The 21,058-nt window shown below is 42.2% G+C and overlaps 1 protein-coding gene across 2 annotated transcripts in view; it reads right to left on the bottom strand.

Moving 5' to 3' along the window:
* The window catches only part of LOC103281835 (myoD family inhibitor domain-containing protein), a 29,398-nt gene extending 9,435 nt beyond the window's left edge, over positions 1 to 19,963 (bottom strand). The window contains exons 1-3 of one of the 2 annotated variants that reach the window (XM_062971172.1): positions 19,515 to 19,963; positions 7,571 to 7,684; positions 2,447 to 2,683 (exon numbers count right to left, since the gene is read on the bottom strand). In XM_062971172.1, the coding sequence (XP_062827242.1) occupies positions 2,447 to 2,683; positions 7,571 to 7,670 (337 nt within the window). In that variant the 5' untranslated portion in view covers positions 7,671 to 7,684; positions 19,515 to 19,963. The remainder of the gene's footprint in view (positions 1 to 2,446; positions 2,684 to 7,570; positions 7,685 to 19,514) is intronic. The other variant, XM_062971173.1, reaches the window with a different exon arrangement.
* Positions 19,964 to 21,058: the final 1,095 nt, after the last annotated feature.

The raw sequence follows: 21,058 nt of genomic DNA, 5'->3' as shown, positions 1-21,058 counted from the left end.
AATTAGTCCCTTCACTTCTGAGTGTGTGTTGGCTGATGATTTAAGAGCCTTTCAGCCTCTCTGAAAAGTGCCAAATTAACCGGAAGTCTCTTTTCCTCTCTACACCGGAGTGGTGGGTGTTATATACAATCAGCCAAATGATGAAATCTGACTAGATGAGCATCTGAACACAGACAGTTTCTTCTCCCTGTGGCTTTGAAGCGGACAAGCTCAGAGATGATGTAAGGCTAATAGGACAAGCGATGTGAAGACAATTCTGTCTATTCTGCTCTACCCTTTAGCATCTGTGGCCTGAGGCAGCTGCCTCACTCTGCCTAACAGTAGGGCTGGCTGCGAATCAGTGCCTTGGTTTCAGCAACAGTCTGCTGGATTGCAAGAACCTTTAGCCCATGTTTCAAAATGGATGGCTGATCTGCAACATGAGAAGGTCCAACTCATTGGTGTTGCTCTTGCAGAAGATAGATTTAAAAGCCCTGTTTAGAACTGGTTAATTGGGGGAGTGAGCAAGCCGCGGTGGCGCAATGGGTTAAACCAGTGATTCCCATAGTGGGTGCTACTGCCCCCTGGTGGGCACTGCAGTGATCCAGGGGGGTGGTGATGGCACTTATTAGGACATGGAGGCAGGGTCAGGGGAGGGGCGGGGCCTCTTCCCTGGTGCTGGAGACAGGGCTGAGCACCTGAGGCGCCTGTTAGGACACACTGGGTTGAGAATCTATACCTCTCCTGAGGTGCTTGTTGGGACACAGGGGGCGGAGCTAGGGAAGGGGGCGGGGCCTCCGTACAAGAGTCCGAGACAGGGCTGAGCCTCTATATCTCTCCTGAGAGGCCTTTTAGGACTAAAGGGCAGGGCTAGGGGCGGGGGCTCTTCCCAAGAGTGCAAGACAGGGCTGAGCCTCTGTATACCTCCCCTAAGGCACTTGTTAGAACATGGGGGCGGGGTATAGAGGTTCAGCCCCATCAGGCACTTGGGAAGAGCCCACACCCCCTCCTGTAGCCCCATCTCCTGTGTCCTGGCAGGCACTGCAGGACAGGGATAGAAGCTCAGCCCTGCCTCAGAGCTCATAACTCCGCCCATCCCAGTCCTGGCCACCCATTTGTAGCCCCGTCCAGCTCCCCCTCCCAGCCCTGCATCTTGGACTAGGGGAGAGGCTCAGCTCCGCCCTCTTGAGCAGGAGCCACGCCCATCCCCTCTAAGCCACGCCCCCTTTCCAAGGAGCGCTGAGTAATATTTTTTTCTGGAAAGTGGGCGGTAGGCCAAATAAGTTTGGGAACCACTGGGTTAAACCCTCGTGCCAGCTGAACTGCTGACGTGAAGGTTGAGTTGCTGATCTGAAGCTTGCTGGTTTGAATCCGCAAGACAGGGTGAGCTCCCCTCTGTCAGCTCTAGCTTGCGGGGACATGAGAGAAGCCTCACTGGGTGTCCCCTGGGCAACATCTTTGTAGATGGCCAATTCTCTCACACCAGAAATGAGTAGTTTCTGACACAATAAAAAAAAACCTGGGGAGTGGTGTAATTCTTTGCGTTGTCTCCTCTGAGATGCTTGAAGCCAAAGCACTTAATTTAAGACCATCCAAGTTCCCATGTAATCATGTCTAAGGCACTTGGATTTCAGGGCCTTATCTTGGATTCGCTGGAAAGACCTAGTTTGCCTGCTTTTCACACCCTGCATTCTCAAATCTAATAATCTTCTCAAGGCATTTTCTCCAGGGAAATGATACTTTCAGTTTCACCAGTTGCCTGGGAACGATCTAAAGAATGCAAACCATCAGCCAGGTCAGGCTGACCTGTCTGCAATTCTTCCTGAACACTCTCAGATGCTTCATTTTGAAACCTCTCATCCTCTGAATTCTCTGATGCTTGCCATACTACAACAAAAAACTGTCAATAGATAGGGAGTGTGATTGTGTGAAAAAATCATAGAATCATAGAATAGTAGAGTTGGAAGAGACCACATGGGCCATCTAGTCCAACCCCCTGCCAAGAAGCAGGAAATCGCATTCAAAGCACCCCCGACAGATGGCCATCCAGCCTCTGCTTAAAAGCCTCCAAGGAAGGAGCCTCCACCACGGCCCCGGGGAGAGAGTTCCACTGTCGAACAGCTCTCACAGTCAGGAAGTTCTTCCTGATGTTCAGGTGGAAATGGGAATTTGCACCAACAAAAGTCAGTATTGTGCAACTGAAATTGATCATTCCAATAATAGTATGTTTCTACTTGCTTAAAGAATGTGACTGCAATGAGATAGCAGGCTGGTGTGATAAAGTCCTCTGTTTAACCCTGTTCCCATCTTAATTGACTCCGCCTGTAGATTTACTTTTCCACTCTTCTTTATAGGTTTTGACTCCAAAGCCCAAATGTCAACCTCGAGGTCTTGGTTCTCCCCATTCCCCATCAATGCAAATTATTTTGTGCCTTTCTAACTATGACTTCTGCCCCGGTGTACTCACCATCCCCGGCCACCTCTTGAATCTGAGAAGCTGTAGATTTGCAGCTCTTCTTGCTGTTGGTGGTGCAGACAGAGGTGGTGGATCCAATGCGCTGGGTCTTTGAGCAACGTGGTTGCTGCGTCCTCACTGAAGGCTGAGCAACTCCACAGCCATTGGTGTAGTAAGCATGGCAGAGGGGAACCTTCCCCTGCTGGAAAGGTGAAGACGTGTCACTGGTGATAGGTGGAGGAGGGAGCTCTGCAAAGAAAGGCAGAAGATTTTGAAATCTAGAGGAAGAGGAATTGAACTTGAGTCCAGTAAAGTGTTCCTGCCGGCATATATCTATATATATATATAAATGTTCTGACCATTTCTAACTTAAAGTAAACAATGAAACTACACACCCAAAACCCACGAAACATTGTCATCCCTGCTGTGTTTAGACAATAAAAAACAAGAAAAATAAAGTCCTAATTAGAGGGAGAGAAATAATTGTTTTTTCCCTTTGCTGCCAGTTAGAAGGCTAAGCTCCGCCCACTTTGTCTCAGCCATTTAATGGCACCCAGGGCCACTTCAATCAGGCCTCTTCCACGCTGCCTATAAAATACAGATTATCTGATTTGAACTGGATTATATGGCAGTGTAGACTCAAGGCCCTTCCACATAGCTATATTAGCCATTTATAATCTTATATTATCTGCTTTGAACTGGATTATCTTGAGTCCACACTGCCATATAATCCACTTCAGTGTGCATTTTATACAGCTGTGTAGAAGGAGCCTTTATATTCCGCCCTTCTCCCCGAAGGGACTCAGAGCGGATTACAGTATATATATTCATTGCCTTATTTACAAACATATACAATGTGACAAGGGAGCCCCCAGTGGTGCAGTGGATTAAATCACTGAACTGTTGAATTTACTGACCAAAAGGTCAGCAGTTCAAATCTGGGGAGTGAAGTGAGCTCCCACTGTTAGCCCCAGTTTCTGCCAATCAAGCAGTTCGAAAACATGCAAATGTGAGTAGATCAATAGGTACTGCTCTGGCAGGAAGGTAACGGCATTCCATGCAGTCATGCTGGCCACATGACCTTGGAGGTGTCTACGAACAACGCCGGCTCTTCGGCTTAGAAATGGAGATGAGTACCAACCCCCAGTGTCGGACACGACTGGACTTAAGGTCAGGCGAAAACCTTTACCTTTACTTACAATGAGACAGACAACACAGAAAAAGGCAAAGACTTCTCCTTTTGTTTCTGGCTTTGGATGCAGTGCATATTTCTGGCTCTGGGAAGATGCTCTTCTCCATTTTCAAGCCGATGAGCCTGCGTTGTTACCTCCTGGTCATGTGGCTGGCATGACTGCTTGGAGCATCTTTTTTGCCTTTTCCTACTGAAGCAGTATCTATTTATCTACTCACATTTGTATGTTTTCGAGCTGCTAGGTTGGCAAGAGCTAGGGCTAACAGCGAGAGCTCACTTTGTCCCGCAGATTCGAACTGCCGACCTTCAGGTCAGCAGTTCTGCAGCACTAGGGTTTATCCCATTGTGCTAATACATCCCCTTAAAATAAAGTGTATAAGGGCTATTCACCTTGTTTTTAAAAGCCTCTGGGAAGCATGATTCTCTTTCAAAGTAAGGCACTTGGCCCTTGCAGACCTTGTTTCAATTTTCTTTTTGAAAAGGAGACAATTGCCACAGTGGCAGTGAATTCAACAGCAGTGGCATAAGGAGGATAATTCCCCACTGGGTTCTGGGGGTTGTGCCCCTTCCCCCATGATCCAATTTGCTTCCATACATACTTTCCTGGGCACAAAGTGAAACTGAATTCAATTAACTTCTAAATAGAAATGCACAGGGTTGGCCTGCATGCCAGCTGTGCTTGTTTTCAAAGCACTGGAATAGTCTTCACAGCAAGTGAAGACTGAGCTGTACTACAATTAGGAGACTAATCTAATTTGGCCAACGTATTATTATCATTTATCTGGTACCATATTGAGACTTTTTTCTCTCTTCCTGGGCATTTGATTGGCTTAAACACCCAAGGGCACATGTTCCTGTCTGACCTTGGCAGATGAGAAAGTCAGGGCTGGTTTGTACTTGAAATGGGGACTGCTGATTATTATAAAGTGATTTAACTCATATATATATATATGAAGGTCGGGTGGTAAGAATATTTTTATGCTAAGAAAACATATTTCTTGAGTGTGTCAAGGAGAATCCTGGCCTGATGAGAAATTTCACAGTTCAAGATTTATTCCATGCAGTTATCTCTGTAGAAAACAGTATTTTCTGTTCAGAACATAATATTCCTGCATAGAAATGTCACTTTCTGTGTAGAAAATGAAGTTTTCTGTACAAAAATACCATGCACAAATCCTGCACTAAGTAAATTGTAATCTGCAAAAGCTCGAGATTTCAAAACCTTCTGACCGTGAGAAGAGAAATGCTTGAATTCCTTTGAAGATTAAATTTGTGAAAAATTACACTTAGTGCTAGGTCTCTCCTGAATAAATCTTGCCAGAAAATGCTATAATGGGGAAATCATAACTCAGGTTTGTCTTGAAGGACACAACAAAAATATCTGGTGAGATACAATTTTTTAAATATAACGTATCAGCCTCAGATCAGTTATTAAGTAGCTGTCGAAGGCTTTCATGGCCGGGAAACAGCCCGGAAAACATACAACAACCCTATTAAGTAGCTTTTAATTTGTTCCTGGGGGTTGAAAAGTATTGCTTTACATTCTATCTTGTTCTTTCTGTTTTAACCTTAACTTCAGTGATTTTAATTTTAGGATATCTTGTGGTTAAACTAAAAGAATTCGCTGTCCAAGAAATATCATAATAAATAATATAATAATAATAATAATAATAATAATAATAATAATAATAATAATAACAATAATAAACTTTATATACCGCTCTATCTCCCCGAAGGGACTCAGGGCGGTTTCCAAGGTGCAAAACATCATACAAAACTTAACACAACAATAATACATCAATTAAAAACATAGGAATTTCAGTTAAAACAGAGTCACAATCAGCGTCTTCGATCAAGGCAGCAGGAATCATTAGTCAATGAATCTGATATTACAAATCTATACATAGAGGAAAAAGTAAAGGTTTTCCTCTGAGATGAAGTCTAGTCGTGTTCCGACTCTGGGGGTTGGTGCTCATCTCCATTTCTAAGCCGAAGAGCCGGTGTTGTCCATGGACACCTTCAAGGTCTTGTGGCTGGCATGACTACATAGAGCGTTGTTACCTTCCCGCCGGAGCTGTACCTATTGCTCTAATCACATTTCCATGTTTTTAAAATGCTAGGTTGGCAGAAGCTGGGGCTAACAGCGGGAGCTCACCCCGTTCCTCCTTTTCGGTCAGCAAGTTCAGCAGCTCAGCATGCTACATTATCACAGGATGTCTACACCCTATGCCATTGGAGAAATTATACTGTTGAGCTGGCATTGCACTAGCTGATATCTTCTAGGAAGTAGCAGCCTGTAATGAAAGGACCAAGGCATTGACACCTCTGACCCATGCTCTGTTTTGATATCAGCCACCAAGCCAACTCCTTAAATCAAGAAATAGCTTCCTAAGATCTACAGATACTCGCAGGACCACCTCAGCAAGCAAGAGTCCAAAAGTGGCAGGCTAAAATCAGGAACCTCAATCTGTGGCTGATACTGGATGAGAGACTCCCTCCTGGGCACACTGAAGATTGGGTGGCTTGGAAGGTGCTGAACAGACTATGTACGCTCTGGCACCACAAGGCTCAGAGCTAACCTTAAGAAATGGGGCTATAAAGTGGAGTCTGAGACACACATGTAAGTGTGGAGAAGAGCAAACCAAAGATCACTTACAATGCAGCCTGAGCCCTGCTACATGCTGCAATGGGCGACCTTCTTACAGAAACACCAGAGGCACTCGAAGTGGCCAGCATCTGGTCAAAGGAAATTTAGTATAATGGCAAGTTTTATTATAACTGCATTCTCAATTCTCTTCTGACACAATACATAAATAAATACTTACCCACACCCGTGTGAAAAAGGTCTTTCAAGGAATTGGTTGATTCTCCCAGAAATTTTATTGTATGTTGCCTCTGGAAGTTAGCATAGAGTTGTGCTGAAGGACCTAGTAAATTCCTAGGAAGGCTATTTCCCTAGAAATCCTCAGGACCCCCAATAGAACTATGGTATGCTGGGATTAGAACTCAGGTAATTTAATGGCATTCAGTCATATATAGTTTCAAGTAAACACAACCGGGCTGGGAAAGTATCTCTTATTGATATTATTATTAATAATATGAATATTAATTTAGCTCCTACTTTTATTTCTTGACCAAGAGGCAAAGTGGCTCGCAACATTAAATGGGGGCCTTATACACAAATAAACATCCACCTAAACATTAGGAAAAACTTTATTATTTTTTTCTTTGAAAGCCTTTTAAACAGAGATTAGATAGGAATTTCTCAGGAATGCTTTACTTGTGTATTTCTGCCTGACTGAGGTTGAACTATAGTAGAGTCTCACTTATCCAACGTTCTGGATTATCCAACACATTTTTGTAGTCAATGTTTTCAATATATCGTGATATTTTGGTGCTAAATTCATAAATACAGTAATTACTACATAGCATTACTGCGTATTGAACTACTTTTTCTGCCAAATTTGTTGTCTAATATGATGTTTTGGTGCTTCATTTGTAAAATCCTAACCTAATTTGATGTTTAATAGGCTTTTCCTTAATGCCTCCTTATTATCCAACATATTCACTTATCCAACATTCTGCCGGCCTGTTTATGTTGGATAAGTGAAACTCTACTGTATATGGTTCTTGTGATGCCTTCCAGCTCTTTGATTCTACTAAGGCTACGCAAGGCAAGCAACTGGACACATAGGTTTCTCTAATTTTCCTGCTGCTTTGTAGCATCTTCTTTTAAAGAGGGCTGATTCAGTCTGCCAAATAGTAAGACACAGTGAGAATATAGTTGCTATGCACTTGAGGAATTCCAGTTCACATTAATGGAACTTGGAGAAGGAGAGAGAAAAAGAGAGAGCTCTATTATCCAAAAACCATCCTTTTATCTTCAATCCAATAGACTTACAGCAAGGCATTATGGAAGAGCTGTGCATTGTCAAGTGCCTCACCTGTTTGTGGAGTGACTTTTGCAGAGGGCACTGTGTCCGTTTTGGATATTGTGTTTGTTCCTTCAGTCCTAGTGGGTCCATTAGAGTGGATGGCTGACATCTGGGTACTGGAACCTGGTCACAAGAGAATATGGAGAGTTTTCAAAGTGTCACAAACAAGCATACTCAGCCCTCTATACCAGAGCTTTCCAGTCTTTTCATATTGGTGACATGATTTTTAGACATGCATCCTTTTGCAACATGATAATTCGGTCTTATTTATTTGTTTGTTTGTTTATTTATTTGCAGTATTTATATTTCACCCTTCTCACCCCAAAGGGGACACAGGGTGGATTACAATACACATACAGTAGAGTCTCATTTATCCAACACTTGCTTATCCAACATTCTGGATTATCCAACGCATTTTTGTAGTCAAATGTTTTCAATACATCGTGATATTTTGGTGCTAAATTCGTAAATACAGTGATTACTACATAGCATTACTGTGTACTGAACTACTTTTTCTGTCAAATTGGTTTTATAACATGATGTTTTGGTATTTAATTTGTAAAATCATAACCTAATTTGATGTTTAAGAGGCTTCTCCTTAATCCCTCCTTATTATCCAACATATTCGCTTATCCAACATTCTGGATTATCCAACGCATTTTTGTAGTCAAATGTTTTCAATACATCGTGATATTTTGGTGCTAAATTCGTAAATACAGTGATTACTACATAGCATTACTGTGTACTGAACTACTTTTTCTGTCAAATTGGTTTTATAATATGATGTTTTGGTATTTAATTTGTAAAATCATAACCTAATTTGATGTTTAAGAGGCTTCTCTTTAATCCCTCCTTATTATCCAACATATTCGCTTATCCAACATTCTGCCGGCCCATTTATGTTGGATAAGTGAGACTCTACTGTATACATGGCAAACATTCAATACCATTATTAGACTTAAAATATATAGATAGACACAGGTAATTTAACATTTTTCAGCTTTCAGCTTCATGAGGGTATGCTCAGTTCCGGCCACAGGGGGGAGCTACTGTTTCATCGTCCACTGTGACACCGAGTCCTTTTTGATGGTAGTACTTCTTCATTCCTTTCCACACACTGCTGGCAGTTTTTATGGTGTCGTAAATTAAGTTAAATTAGCCTCTCTACATAAGTGGTACCTAGAATTTTCTACTCAACAGATGCAACTGTTTTTCGAGCTGCTTAGGTGGGCAGCGAGCTAGGCTAATAACAGTCAGGAGCTCAATCTGACTCAGGCTTCGATCCCATGACCTTTTGATCAGTAGTGATTTATTGCAGCTGGCTACTAACCAGCTGTGCCACAGCCCAGCCCTCTCTCTGGAAATTTAACCACCCTCTTATAAGAGCATCATACCTCCATCTCTCTCTCTCTCTCTCTCTCTCTCTCTCTCTCTCTATATATATATATATATATATATATATATATACTAGCTGTGCCCGGCCACACGTTGCTGTGGCGAAGTCTGGTGGTATGGGAAATAAAGTATTGAGGAATTGGTGGTAGTTAAGGTAAAGGGTAAAGGTTTTCCCCTGACATTAAGTCCAGAAATGTCTGACTCTGGGGGTTGGTGCTTATCTCCATTTCTAAGCCGAAGAGCCGGCGTTGTCCGTAGACTCCTCCAAGGTCATGTGGGATGACTGCATGGAGCGGCATTACCTTCCTGCCGGAGCAGTACCTATTGATGCACTCACATTTGCATGTTTTTGAACTTCAGGGTTGGCAGAAGCTGGGGCTAACAGTGGGGGCTCTCTCCGCTCCCCCAATTCAAACCTGCGGCCTTTCGGTCCAGAAGTTCAGCAGCTCAGCGCTTTAACACGCTGCGCCATCAGGGGATATTATTTCCTAAAGGTTGTGAATATACAATATTTCTGATTGGTTTTTTTTTGTCTGTTGGAGGCAAGTGTGAATGCTGCAATTAGGAAAAATGATTAGGATGTAAAGGCCTTGCAGCTTTAAAGCCTGGCTGTTTCCCCCCTGAGTGAATTTTTTGTTGGGAGGTGTTAGCTGGCCCTGATTGTTTCCTGTCTGGAATTCCCTTGTTTTCAGAGTGGTGTTGTTTGCGATATTTTATGTGTTTCTACTGTCTGTGGCCCTGAGAAAACAGAGGATTTGCCAGACTTTGATGATGGGAATACTTTGTTGGGAGGTGTTAGCTGGCCCTGATTGTTTCCTGTCTGCAATACCCTTGTTTTCAGAGTGATGTTGTTTGCGATATTTTATGTACTTCTACTGTCTGTGGCCCTGAGAAAACAGGATTTGCCAGACTTTGATGATGGGAATACTTTGTTGGGAGGTGTTAGCTGGCCCTGATTGTTTCCTGTGTGGAATTCCCCTATTTATTTACTGTCCTGGTTTTAGAGATTATATTGTTCTGCATTATTCTATCCCAGTAATTATTTCATATTAAAGAAGAATCTCACTTATCCAACATGCGCTTATACAATGTTCTGGATTATCCAACGCAGTCTGCCTTTTCATAATCAAGGTTTTTGTAGTCAGTGTTTTAAATTCATTGTGATATTTTAGTGGTAAATTTGTAAATACAGTACAGTAGAGTCTCACTTATCCAACATAAATGGGCCAGCAGAACGTTGGATAAGCGAATATGTTGGATAATGAGGAATTAAGGATAACCCTATTAAACATCAAATTAAGTTATGATTTTACAAATTAAGCACCAAAACATCATGTTAGACAACAAATTTGTCAGAAAAAGTAGTTCAGTACACAGTAATGCTATATAGTAATTACTGTATTTATGAATTTAGCACCAAAATATCACGATATATTGAAAGCATTGACTACAAAAATGCGTTGGATAATCCAGAACGTTGGATAAGCGAGTGTTGGATAAGTGAGACTCTACTGTAAATACTACATAGCATTACTGCGCATGGAACTACTTTTTCTGTCAAATTTGTTGTATAATATGATGTTTTGGTGCTTAATTTGTATAACGATTACCTAATTTGATGTTTAATTGGCTTTTCCTGAATCCCTTCTTATTATCCAACATATTCACTTATCCTGCCGGCCTGTTTACATTGGATAAGTGAGACTCTACTGTATATTGATAATCTTATATTCTCTGCTCAGAACTGGATTATCTGAGGCCCCTTCTTCACAGCTGTATAAAATGCACACTGAAGTGGATTATATGGTAGTGTGGAGTCAAGATAATCCAGTGCAAAGCAGATAATATAAGATTATAAATGGGTTATATAGCTGTGTGGAAGGGCCTTGAGTCTACACTGCCATATAATCCAGTGCTAATTAGATAATCTGTGGAAGAAGCCTAAGTGAGGCCTAAATCTGCCTGTCCCCTAACTGAAACCTGGCTGTCCCTTGGTTGCTAGGCAACCAAAGTGGGCAGAGATTAGCCCTCTAAACTGGCAGCAATTGGATAAAAAAATTTATTGCTCTCCCTCTAATTAGGACTTTATTTTTCTTTTCTTTTTGTTGTATCAACCTTGAGGCGTGGATGATGGGTTGTGTTGTCAAATTTTGAGGTTGGGGGGCCTGTATTTTTGTTGTTTTGTGAATTGCCGTGATGCCATCACTCTTTATATATATATATATATATATATATATATATATATATATATATAAACACACACACACATATATATATACACACACACACAGAGACACAAGACACACTTTCCTGTATAAATGAGGTATGGAATTTTTTACTTTTCACTTCATACAGTTGATTCTTGCACAGTGTAATCTATAGCTGCTCCATGTGGTTCATCACAATCATAATTGTCAACATAATTTTTTTAAAAAATTAGGAATGTGTCCATTTTACTAGTAATAACAGCAACACAATCAACAAATTGTGCAAATAATAATAATAATAATAATAATAATAATAATAATAATAATAATAATAATAATTTTATTGCCCACCTTTCCTGATAGATGGGGTACAATAAATTACATAGATACAAATACAAAAATATTTTTTAAAAACATTGTGGGCCCAGTTGGGGGGGGGGCACACTCTGGGTGGAGAGGACCAGGAAAGTTCAGGGCAGCGGTCATACTCAGGTTGTTCTCCCAGCATAAGGATGAGGCTGCTCACCCCATCCTTATGCTGGGAGAAAAGACAATACATGCAGCGACTACCCCAGTCCTTCTCCCTCAATCCTTGAACTGTCCTCTTGACATTATGCCGGGATGAGGGCCAGACATGTGGTGGCTGAGAGTGCTTCAGAGGGCCTCCTGTTGAGCCTGAGAAAGTGTGACTTGCCCAAGGTCACCCAGTAGGTTTCATAGCAGGGTGGGGTTTCAAGCCATGGCCTCTAGAGCCACAGTACAACACTCAAATAACTATAGCACATTGGCTCCTTTGGGGTAAATGTACTCTGAATAAAATGAAATAAAATAAATAGTATTTTGATACTACTTTAATATCATGGCTCTATCCTTTGGAATCTTGCAATGTATACTTTGCCATTGCACCAGATGTTACTTGCAGAAAATTCTGAATGCTTTGTGCAACTACAATTTTCAGCACTGCATAGAATGGAGCCCTGGTAGGTAAAGCAGCATCCAAGTTCTATAATTGTTTGTAACAGATCACAACATTGATCCCATTGAAGCAAAGTGTTTAGATTCCAAATTTATTTGTGAACTCTGTTGATTCCAGCTTCAAAATGCTTGGTGTATGTCAGTTAAACTGGATTGTAGGTTCATCTTATTCGAAGGATTTTCTCAAGACATTTTATGACCTGAGGCAAAACACTATATTGTAGCCTCAGTGATGACCCATCCAAGGTCCATAGTTGCCCAAGCTTGTGTTATTTTGACACATGAAGCAGAAAGCTTTAGTAGTACTTCCCTCTACCCTAATGATAAAATATGGTAAAAAGGTAAAGGTAAAGGTTTTCCCCTGACATTAACTCTAGTCGTGTCCGACTTTGGGAGTTAGTGCTCATCTCCATTTCTAAGCTGAAGAGCCAGCGTTGTCCGTAGACACCTGCTAAGTCATGTGGGCAGAATGACTGCATGAAGCGCCGGAGTGGTACCTATTGATCTACTCACATTTACATGTTTTAGAACTGCTAGGTTGGCAGAAGATGGGGCTAATAGCGGGAGCTCACTCCACTCTCCAGATTCGAACCACCAGCCTTTTGGTCAGCAAGTTCAGTAGCTCAGCGGTTTAACCCACTGCACCACCGGAGGCTCCTAATATGACAACACAACCAATTAAATAACCAACAATTTGCTGCCTTTCTGCGACCACCTATATAACCTCAGTTGCATATGCAAGGTGGAGAGTTGGGACAAAGTAGAGATGGTTGTGGTCTGTTTTGTATTACACAACTACAGTGCTTCCATACCACTTAAACTGCCATGGCTCCGTTGGATTCTTTGGGAGGGAACCATTGCTATAATTGCACAGTATATAAAAAAACTAGCATTAGTACTCATGGGAAATCCCACCAAAATCTCACAGATGCCTCTCTCCACTCTGGCAGTAAAAAAAATATGCAGTGACAATCAATTAAATAAGTAAGAAAGTATTTGCAGTCATTTCATGATATTCAAAATCAATTGCCTGAGGCAGCTCCAATCACTCTGTCTTAGGATCTCATCAAATTGAGATGTGGAGCCCACGGTGGCACAGTGGGTTAAAGCCTTCTGACTTGAAGGTTGGGTTGCTGACCTGAAGGCTGCCAGGTTTGAATCCCACCCGGGGAGAGCGCGGATGAGCTCCCTCTATCAACTCCAGCTCCATGCGGGGACATGAGAGAACCCTCCCACAAGGATGGTAAAAACATCAAAATATCTGGGCGTCCCCTGGGCAACGTCCTTGCAGACGGCCAATTCTCTCACACCAGAAGCGATTTGGTGCAAGTCGCTCCTGACACAAAAAAAATAAATCACATTGATGAGGGGCAGCGGGGTGATTCACCGGCCTCCATGGTGAATCCATGGGGCAGTGGGGCAATCTTGTTGCCCACGCCCCACCTCGCCTGCAGCAAAGTTTCCTCTTAACACGTGGGGAAGCGTTGCAGCTTCCACCCGCATTAGCCCCATTGCTCCCTATGGAACACAGGAAACCTCCCATGTTCTGGGTAAAGTGTCATGATGGAGCATTGCCAGAAGTGAGTCTGTGTCATGTGATGGGCAGCGTAGGGCGCTGTGGATCAACTGTGCTACAAGCATCCTAGAATGACTGTGAAGACAGTTGAGGGCTAAAAGATAAGGCAAAAAATCTTAAGGAGTTTGTTTCCAAATAAAGGTAAAATGAGGGATTTTTCCTCCTCACTTGCATAGGGGATTATTATTTCTCAATTATTTAAGGAGCTGGGATTTGTCACTGTTCCATGCTTTGAAATATTTTCTGACCTATGGCAACTCCAAGCAAAGCCTATCGCAGGGTTTTCTGAGGTATCCAGTGAGTTTTTACCCCAAGGATTTCAACCCTGAACTCTAGAGGTATAAGACCCCATAACACAGTGGTTCTCAACCTGAGGTCCCCAGATGTTTTTGGCCTACAACTCCCAGAAATCCCAGCCAGTTTACCAGCTGTTAGGATTTCTGGGAGTTGTAGGCCAAAAACATCTGGGGACCCCAGGTTGAGAACCACTGCCATAACATAAGACAATTTTAGTGTCGTAGGATGCTAGGAGGATGCTGGGAGGACGGAGCCTCCTGGAGCCCATCAGACAACCTAGGGCTACTTCTGTGCTTCCAACGTCCTGCAAGTGTCATAGAACTCTGCCCAGAGAATTTGGGAGGCTTCCTGGGTTCTCATTGGAAAGAATGAGGTGAGTGCAAGGGGATGCCGGGCGGCAATGCTACTTCCTGTGGGATGGGCAAGGGGGGATGCGGGTTGCGGGTTGCGGAGTGACAGTTTTCCCTGCTGTCCACAAGATTTGCCACACTACCTGGCAAATGCTCCCGCTATTGCCTGCAAATTGGACCTCAATGTGATGTGGTCCATATTCCAATACAAAACCCACTATGCGTGCTGGGATAAGGAAATGTTCATCTATCCTATTTATAGAAGATTTTTTTTTTCCTGTCAGGAGCAACCGGAGTTGCTTCTGGAGTGAGAGAATTGGCCGTCTGCAAGGACATTGCCCAGTAGACGCCTGGATGTTTTGATGTTTTTACCATCCTTGTGGGAGGCTTCTCTCATGTCCCCACATGGAGCTGGAGCCGATACAGGGAGCTCATCCGCGCTCTCCCCGGGTGGGATTCGAACCTGGCAGCCTTCAGGTCAGCAACCCAACCTTCAAGTCACAAGGCTTTAATCCACTGTGCCACCGGGGGCTCCACATCTCAATGTGATGAGATCCTAAGACAGAGTGATTGGAGCTGCCTCAGGCAATTGATTTTGAATATCATGAAATGACTGCAAATACTTTCTTACTTATTTAATTGATTGTCACTGCATGTTTTTTACTGCCAGAGTGGAGAGAGGCATCTGTGAGATTTTGGTGGGATTTCCCATGAGTACTAATGCTATTTTTTTTCTATACCCAACCTTCAAGTCACGAGGCTTTTATCCCCTAGGCCACCGGAGGCTCCTCTTATAGAAGATAGAAGATGGTGGGTGCAGAGCAGAGCGGACAATTGGAAGAGAATAATACACACAAGAGATCTGTAATAACAAATCAATTAAGCCTTGCAAAATTGTCGCAAGCTCCTGTTGTACTAGCTGAACTGGGGATTTGCCTAAATCTTCTTCATCTAAATACAGAAAACATTCACTCTCATTTCCCATGTGGAAATGACCCTTGAAATCTAGCAACCCTTCTCTGCCTCATAGTTGGGTTGACCCGAGTTCTATGAAACAGGCAGGGAGCTGAGCTGGAGCAGAGATGAAAGGCTCAGGGGGCTCGGAGAGGTGAGGCTGCTGCTGCGTTGCAGTTTCCTGAGCTTTGCCCATCCTCCTAACCAAACCCAGTCAGTTCAAAGGCTTGGGATGGGGGAAGCAGGAAACAACAGGCCCATTAACCTCCCACCCCACTGGGGCTAGAATAACAGGAGAAGGCAAAACAGCAGGAACAAAAACGTAGGCGCTGGGAGGGGGGTGGACCCCTTGGGGTTTGGTGCATAGCTTTAGGAGGCTGAATTGGCAAGGAAAGTGCCCCCAGCTGGTTATGCCAGTTTTAAAATCACATGAGTAAAGTTTCACAACCTTGCTTTGATATGTGCTTAATTGTCCGATCAAAAATAATAGGACTGAGATATATGTCGCTGAAGGCTTTCATGGCCAGAATCACAGGGTTGTTGTGTGTTTTCCAGGCTGTATAGTCATGTTCCAGAAGTATTCTCTTCTGATGTTTCATTCACATCTATGGCAGGCATCCTCAGAGGTTGTGAGGATGCCTGCCGTAGATGTGGGCGAAACGTCAGGAGAGAATACTTCTGGAACATGGCCATAGAGCCCGGAAAACACACAACAACCCAGGACTGAGACATTTTGCTTTGACCATACTTTAAATATTTTGACCAACATGCAGACTTGGATTCTCTTTCTCTCAGGCTCTCCAATAATTCACTGATGAAAACCAGGACACATGTGGGCCAGCAACACCAGACTGTGGTCAAGATGGCAAAAAGGATTAGAGAAAGGACTTGGAAACTAGGAGAGGCTGCAGCCATTGCTTTTGGCAGACCTCACCAGAAAGGGCAAGGCTCCAATGCCTCTTCTCTTACTTAGTTGAGTGTAAACTTGTTTTGTGTTTTGAACTTGATTTGCAGCAACTGAAGTAAGCTGAAGACATTTTAAAGTAGTTGAAAAAACCAGGATGGCGGAGAATGAATTGGGTCTCTCCCCACCATATCAGGATAATGAATGGGTATAGGCTCCATACTGTGATGTTTTTTCCCCTAGCTTGTAGATAATAATTGTATTGTAGATAATAATTTATTGGGTCCACATTATGTATGTATTTTAACTTATTATGTTATTCCTACATGGCTGCTGTAGTTCCTCCACCTGTGTAGATGAAAGAACTGTACCCGGTTGGTTGATTGATATTTTAATTGTTGTAAATTCTTGTCTTATCATATTACTGTTTTATCTTTCATATTGCAAATTGTATTTGTGCTGTGGTTTTTGCTCAATTGTATTGTTTGGGTCCTGCCCCATGTGAGCCGCCCCGAGTCCCTGTGGGGAGATGGTGGCGGGGTATAAATTATTATTATTATTATTATCATCATCATCATCATCATTATTTTATTGTATGACACAGCAAACAAGATAGATATGCTGGATGATGATGATGATGATGATGATGATGATGATGATCATTCCGATACAAGCTCTCCATAGAGAAGCGAGATTGCCCCAGTCATGCCAACTTTGAGGCCATCTCCTTGTTGAATTGTGCCTCATTCAGATTCAAAGACAACCATCTAATACTTAATTAAATCAACCACCCACCTATTGACATGTCAACCACTGACTGGTCCATATGGTGATGCTCTCACATAGGTTGCCTTCTTTTCCCACATCTAACTTAGAAGAAGTTCTTACTCACTTGTTTTTAGCATGCTACTCTTTTCAGGTAGCATTGAGAGTATCAGGAGGAAAGCACAAATCAAACCTCATTGCATTTGGGAGTTCATTTATCTAGTTGGTTGGTTTTCTATTTATGTATGGGTTTATTTGATTTATACACTTTCTCCTAGAGTGGTACCAAAGGTGGTTGTTTTATCTCTCTTTTCCTCCTACACGCTTTCTCTATACCTTTACTTTTAGATGTTGTTGCATTTATTTATCCAGGATCCCAGGAAATTTGGGACCTGAACGCGCCTTCTGCAAGACAGGAATTTAGGAATTCTTCTAAAATAACCAGAAAAGTGTAATGTAGAAGATAGAACAAGTTCCCCCATTTCACTGCTCCAGAGATTGGGGAATTTACTAGTAGATTAAAAGGATAAGAAATTAGTTTCTATGTAAATATTAAGAAGGATTTAAGCATTGTTTGAGGTTGAAATGGACTCCCATGGAAAGTATATGATTCTAGGTTGCTGTGCGTTTTCCAGACTGTATGGCCCTGTTCCAGAGCATTCTCTCCTGACGTTTCACCCACATCTATGGCAGGCATCCTCAGAGGTTGTGAACTATACCTCATAAGCTCTGAGGATGACTGCCATAGATGTGGGTGAAATGTCAGGAGAGAACTGAGGAAGCATGTGGTTCAAAATAGATTAGGAGGTGAGGAGAATGATACAACAGGCTTTATTTTGGAAAACAAAGATCCATGGGTAGCAGGAAAAGAAGTGCCATCCCAAGACACAGCTTGGTTGGACTTTTATAGGATTTCCAAGGACATTTCACATATTACAAATTCTTCCGTTCCCATACCCTCTCTGTCTTCCATCCTGCACATGGCGCTTTTGATCAGATGCTTATCAAAACAGTTCAGGAAAGCAAATGTCCCCTTCAGAATGCTTCTGGAACATGGCCATACAGCCTGGAAAACTCACAGTAACCCAGTGATTCCGGCCATGAAAACCTTTGACAACATATATGATTCTACTTTAATGAAAGTTTTAAAGTAGGCATTGGATGGTCACTTTAGCTGTAGATTTTTGCATGTAAGTTATACAGTAGAGTCTCACTTATCCAAGCCTCGCTTATCCAAGCTTCTGGATTATCCAAGCCATTTTTGTAGTCAATGTTTTCAATACATCGTGATATTTTAGTGCTAAATTCGTAAATACAGTCATTACTACTTAGCATTACTGCATATTGAACTACTTTTTCTGTCTAATTTGTTGTATAACATCATGTTTTGGTGCTTAATTTGCAAAATCATAACCTAATTTGATGTTTAATAGGCTTTTCCTTAATCCCTCCTTATTATCCAAGATATTAGCTTATCCAAGCTTCTGCCAGCCCGTTTAGTTTGGATAAGTGAGACTCTACTGTATTTTTGTTTATGTTTTCTTTAGGTTATATCTAAAATACATCTAAACTAAATAAACAACACAACACACACAAATAAACTCTACAACTATTTCCTACCCTACCCAACATACTAACTACTACAAACTGCCAACCACAACAAGCAACATTAAATAAGAAAAGTGAAAGAGATTATATATTAAAAAGAAAGGAAAAAGATACATTTCATATTGGCTTCCAACTTTTATGGTTATGACATAAAAGATAATGTATATTACATCTTCTGTAGTAATAAAATTCTTATTTAATGCTGATAAATCTGAACTACTAATCTTCAAATCCATGATTAAAGCATTTTCTCCTTTTGCTTGCATAAAAAACATTAATGGTTTGCATGTGAGATAGATTTTAAGGCCATTGTATGATTCTCTCTTGGTTCGCCTCATCCCTCCTGAGATACATTTCACTTAGCATTCTTTGTGGTCACCAAATTGGGTTTCAAACCATATATACCAATCCTCCCCTGGGCACAATGAAGCATTTGTGGCTCTGCATATATACCATGTGAAGCAAGATTGTTTCATCTAAAGACAGCTTTCCGCTGTACAGAAATCAAAGGTAAAATAATAAGTTTCACCCTCAGGTAATATGCTTGAGATGGCATGTTCTGAACATCATTCATGGTGGGAAACTATACACAGAAACCATCTACACGCAGGATATATTATATTTCCAAAATAATCTTTGTATAATAAATAATATGCATATGCCATTAAAAGGAAATTAAAACCTCAAACTTCAGTGACATGCTTGTCAGCATCTATGCTAAACAGAAATGCATTAAATACATGCACAATCCCAAGCTCATTTTTTATATAAAAAAGAAAGTGCATGCTGGAGACTTTTAAAAACAGCTGCAGAAAAAAAAGGCAAGAGGGGATGTTAGAAATACATTTCAGAATGAACTAAAGACTTTTTTTATATATTAAAGATCCAAGAGGAAATCTGCTCCAAAGAAGTCCTAATTTACCTGCAAGTGCAGCAGTTCTGACTGCAGAGATGGGCCCTGGGCTCACTCTTCTGAATTGGCCAAGCTCTCTTGCTGTGAGCTTTGCACACTTGCTGTTTAATGTGGGCTCTTCTCAGCCTCTCTTTTCACGCCCGGTCCATTCCAACTTGGTTGATGTTCCAGTTCGTCTGTCGTCATTGCATCCTGATTGTAGCTCTGCTTGATCGCTGGGGAGGGAAACCAGTACTGTATCGCACAAAGTAGCCACTCCCATCCCCCTGCCTGGATAGTGAACTGGGATGAGGTCCAGGGAGGGGGCGGGATAGGTTCAGTTTCAGAGAGCTGTCTTATCACTGTTAAATTCCATCGGACTGGAAGCACTCCACCCGAGATGCCACCCGGTGGCTCTCAGTGCCTGGCATTAGAAATATGGTAGCTGCCCAGTACAGAATGGGTAGCTATAGTCCATTCCGTACTCCTGGCATCTCAAGCCAATTTAATCCATGAAAGGAAACAGAAGTTTGCACTTGATTGTATACTAGCTTGGGCACCCAGTGGTGCCCGGGTTATTTGAAAAAGGCATTATTTGTCTTTGAATGTTATGTATTCTGTTTCGAGTTGGTGAACAATTCCCAGAATTGTGGGTCCATCCCCCTTAAACCCTGCCAGCATTCAAAGTTGGCCATTTTGGGCCTGTGTACCAAGTGTGGTCCAGATCTGTCGTTGGCTGGTCATGCCTGGCTGCAGTGCTCTCTGGATGGGGGTGAATTTCTACAACTCCCAGATTCCCGGGGCAATTGTCCCGAAACATCTGTCAGTATCAACAGCAGGCAATGTTGAGTCTGTCTGCCAAGTGTGGTTGAGATCTGTCGTTGACTGGGTTCAGTGGCCTTTGGATACAGGTGAACTACAACTCCCAAAATCAAGTCCCATTCCCACAAACCCCTGCAGTATGTTCAGTTGATCATGAGGCTTCTCTGTGCGAAGTTTGGTCCCGGTCCATTGTCGGTGGGGGTCACTGTTTTTCTGGATGCAGGTGAACTATAACTCCCTTTTCCCCAAACTTGTCCAATATGTTCTTTTGGTTATGGGGGCTCTGTGTGCCAAGTTTGGTCCTGGTCCATCATCAGAGGGGTTCGGAGTGCTCATTCATTGCAGGTGGACTATAAATCCCAGTACCTACTACAGTAGAGTCTCACTTATCCAACACTTGCTTATCCAACGTTCTGGATTATTCAACGCATTTTTGGAGTCAATGTTTTCAATATATCGTGATATTTTGGTGCTAAATTCATAAATACAGTAATTACTACATAGCATTACTGTGTATTGAACTACTTTTTCTGCCAAATTTGTTGTCTAACATGATGTTTTGGTGCTTAATTTGTAAAATCATAAATTAATTTGATGTTTAATAGGTTTTTCCTTAATCTCTCCTTATTATCCAACATATTCGCTTATCCAACGTTCTGCCGGCCCGTTTATGTTGGATAAGTGAGACTCTACTGTACTTCCAAATGTCTAGGCCAATTCCCCTCCAAACCCATCAGTACTCAAATCTGGGC

The sequence above is a fragment of the Anolis carolinensis genome, chromosome 2 (assembly GCF_035594765.1).
Source record: "Anolis carolinensis isolate JA03-04 chromosome 2, rAnoCar3.1.pri, whole genome shotgun sequence".
In the NCBI taxonomy this organism is placed as follows: domain Eukaryota; kingdom Metazoa; phylum Chordata; class Lepidosauria; order Squamata; family Dactyloidae; genus Anolis; species Anolis carolinensis.
Note: the sequence above shows the minus strand (reverse complement) of the source record. Positions and strands in the feature narration are given on the sequence as shown.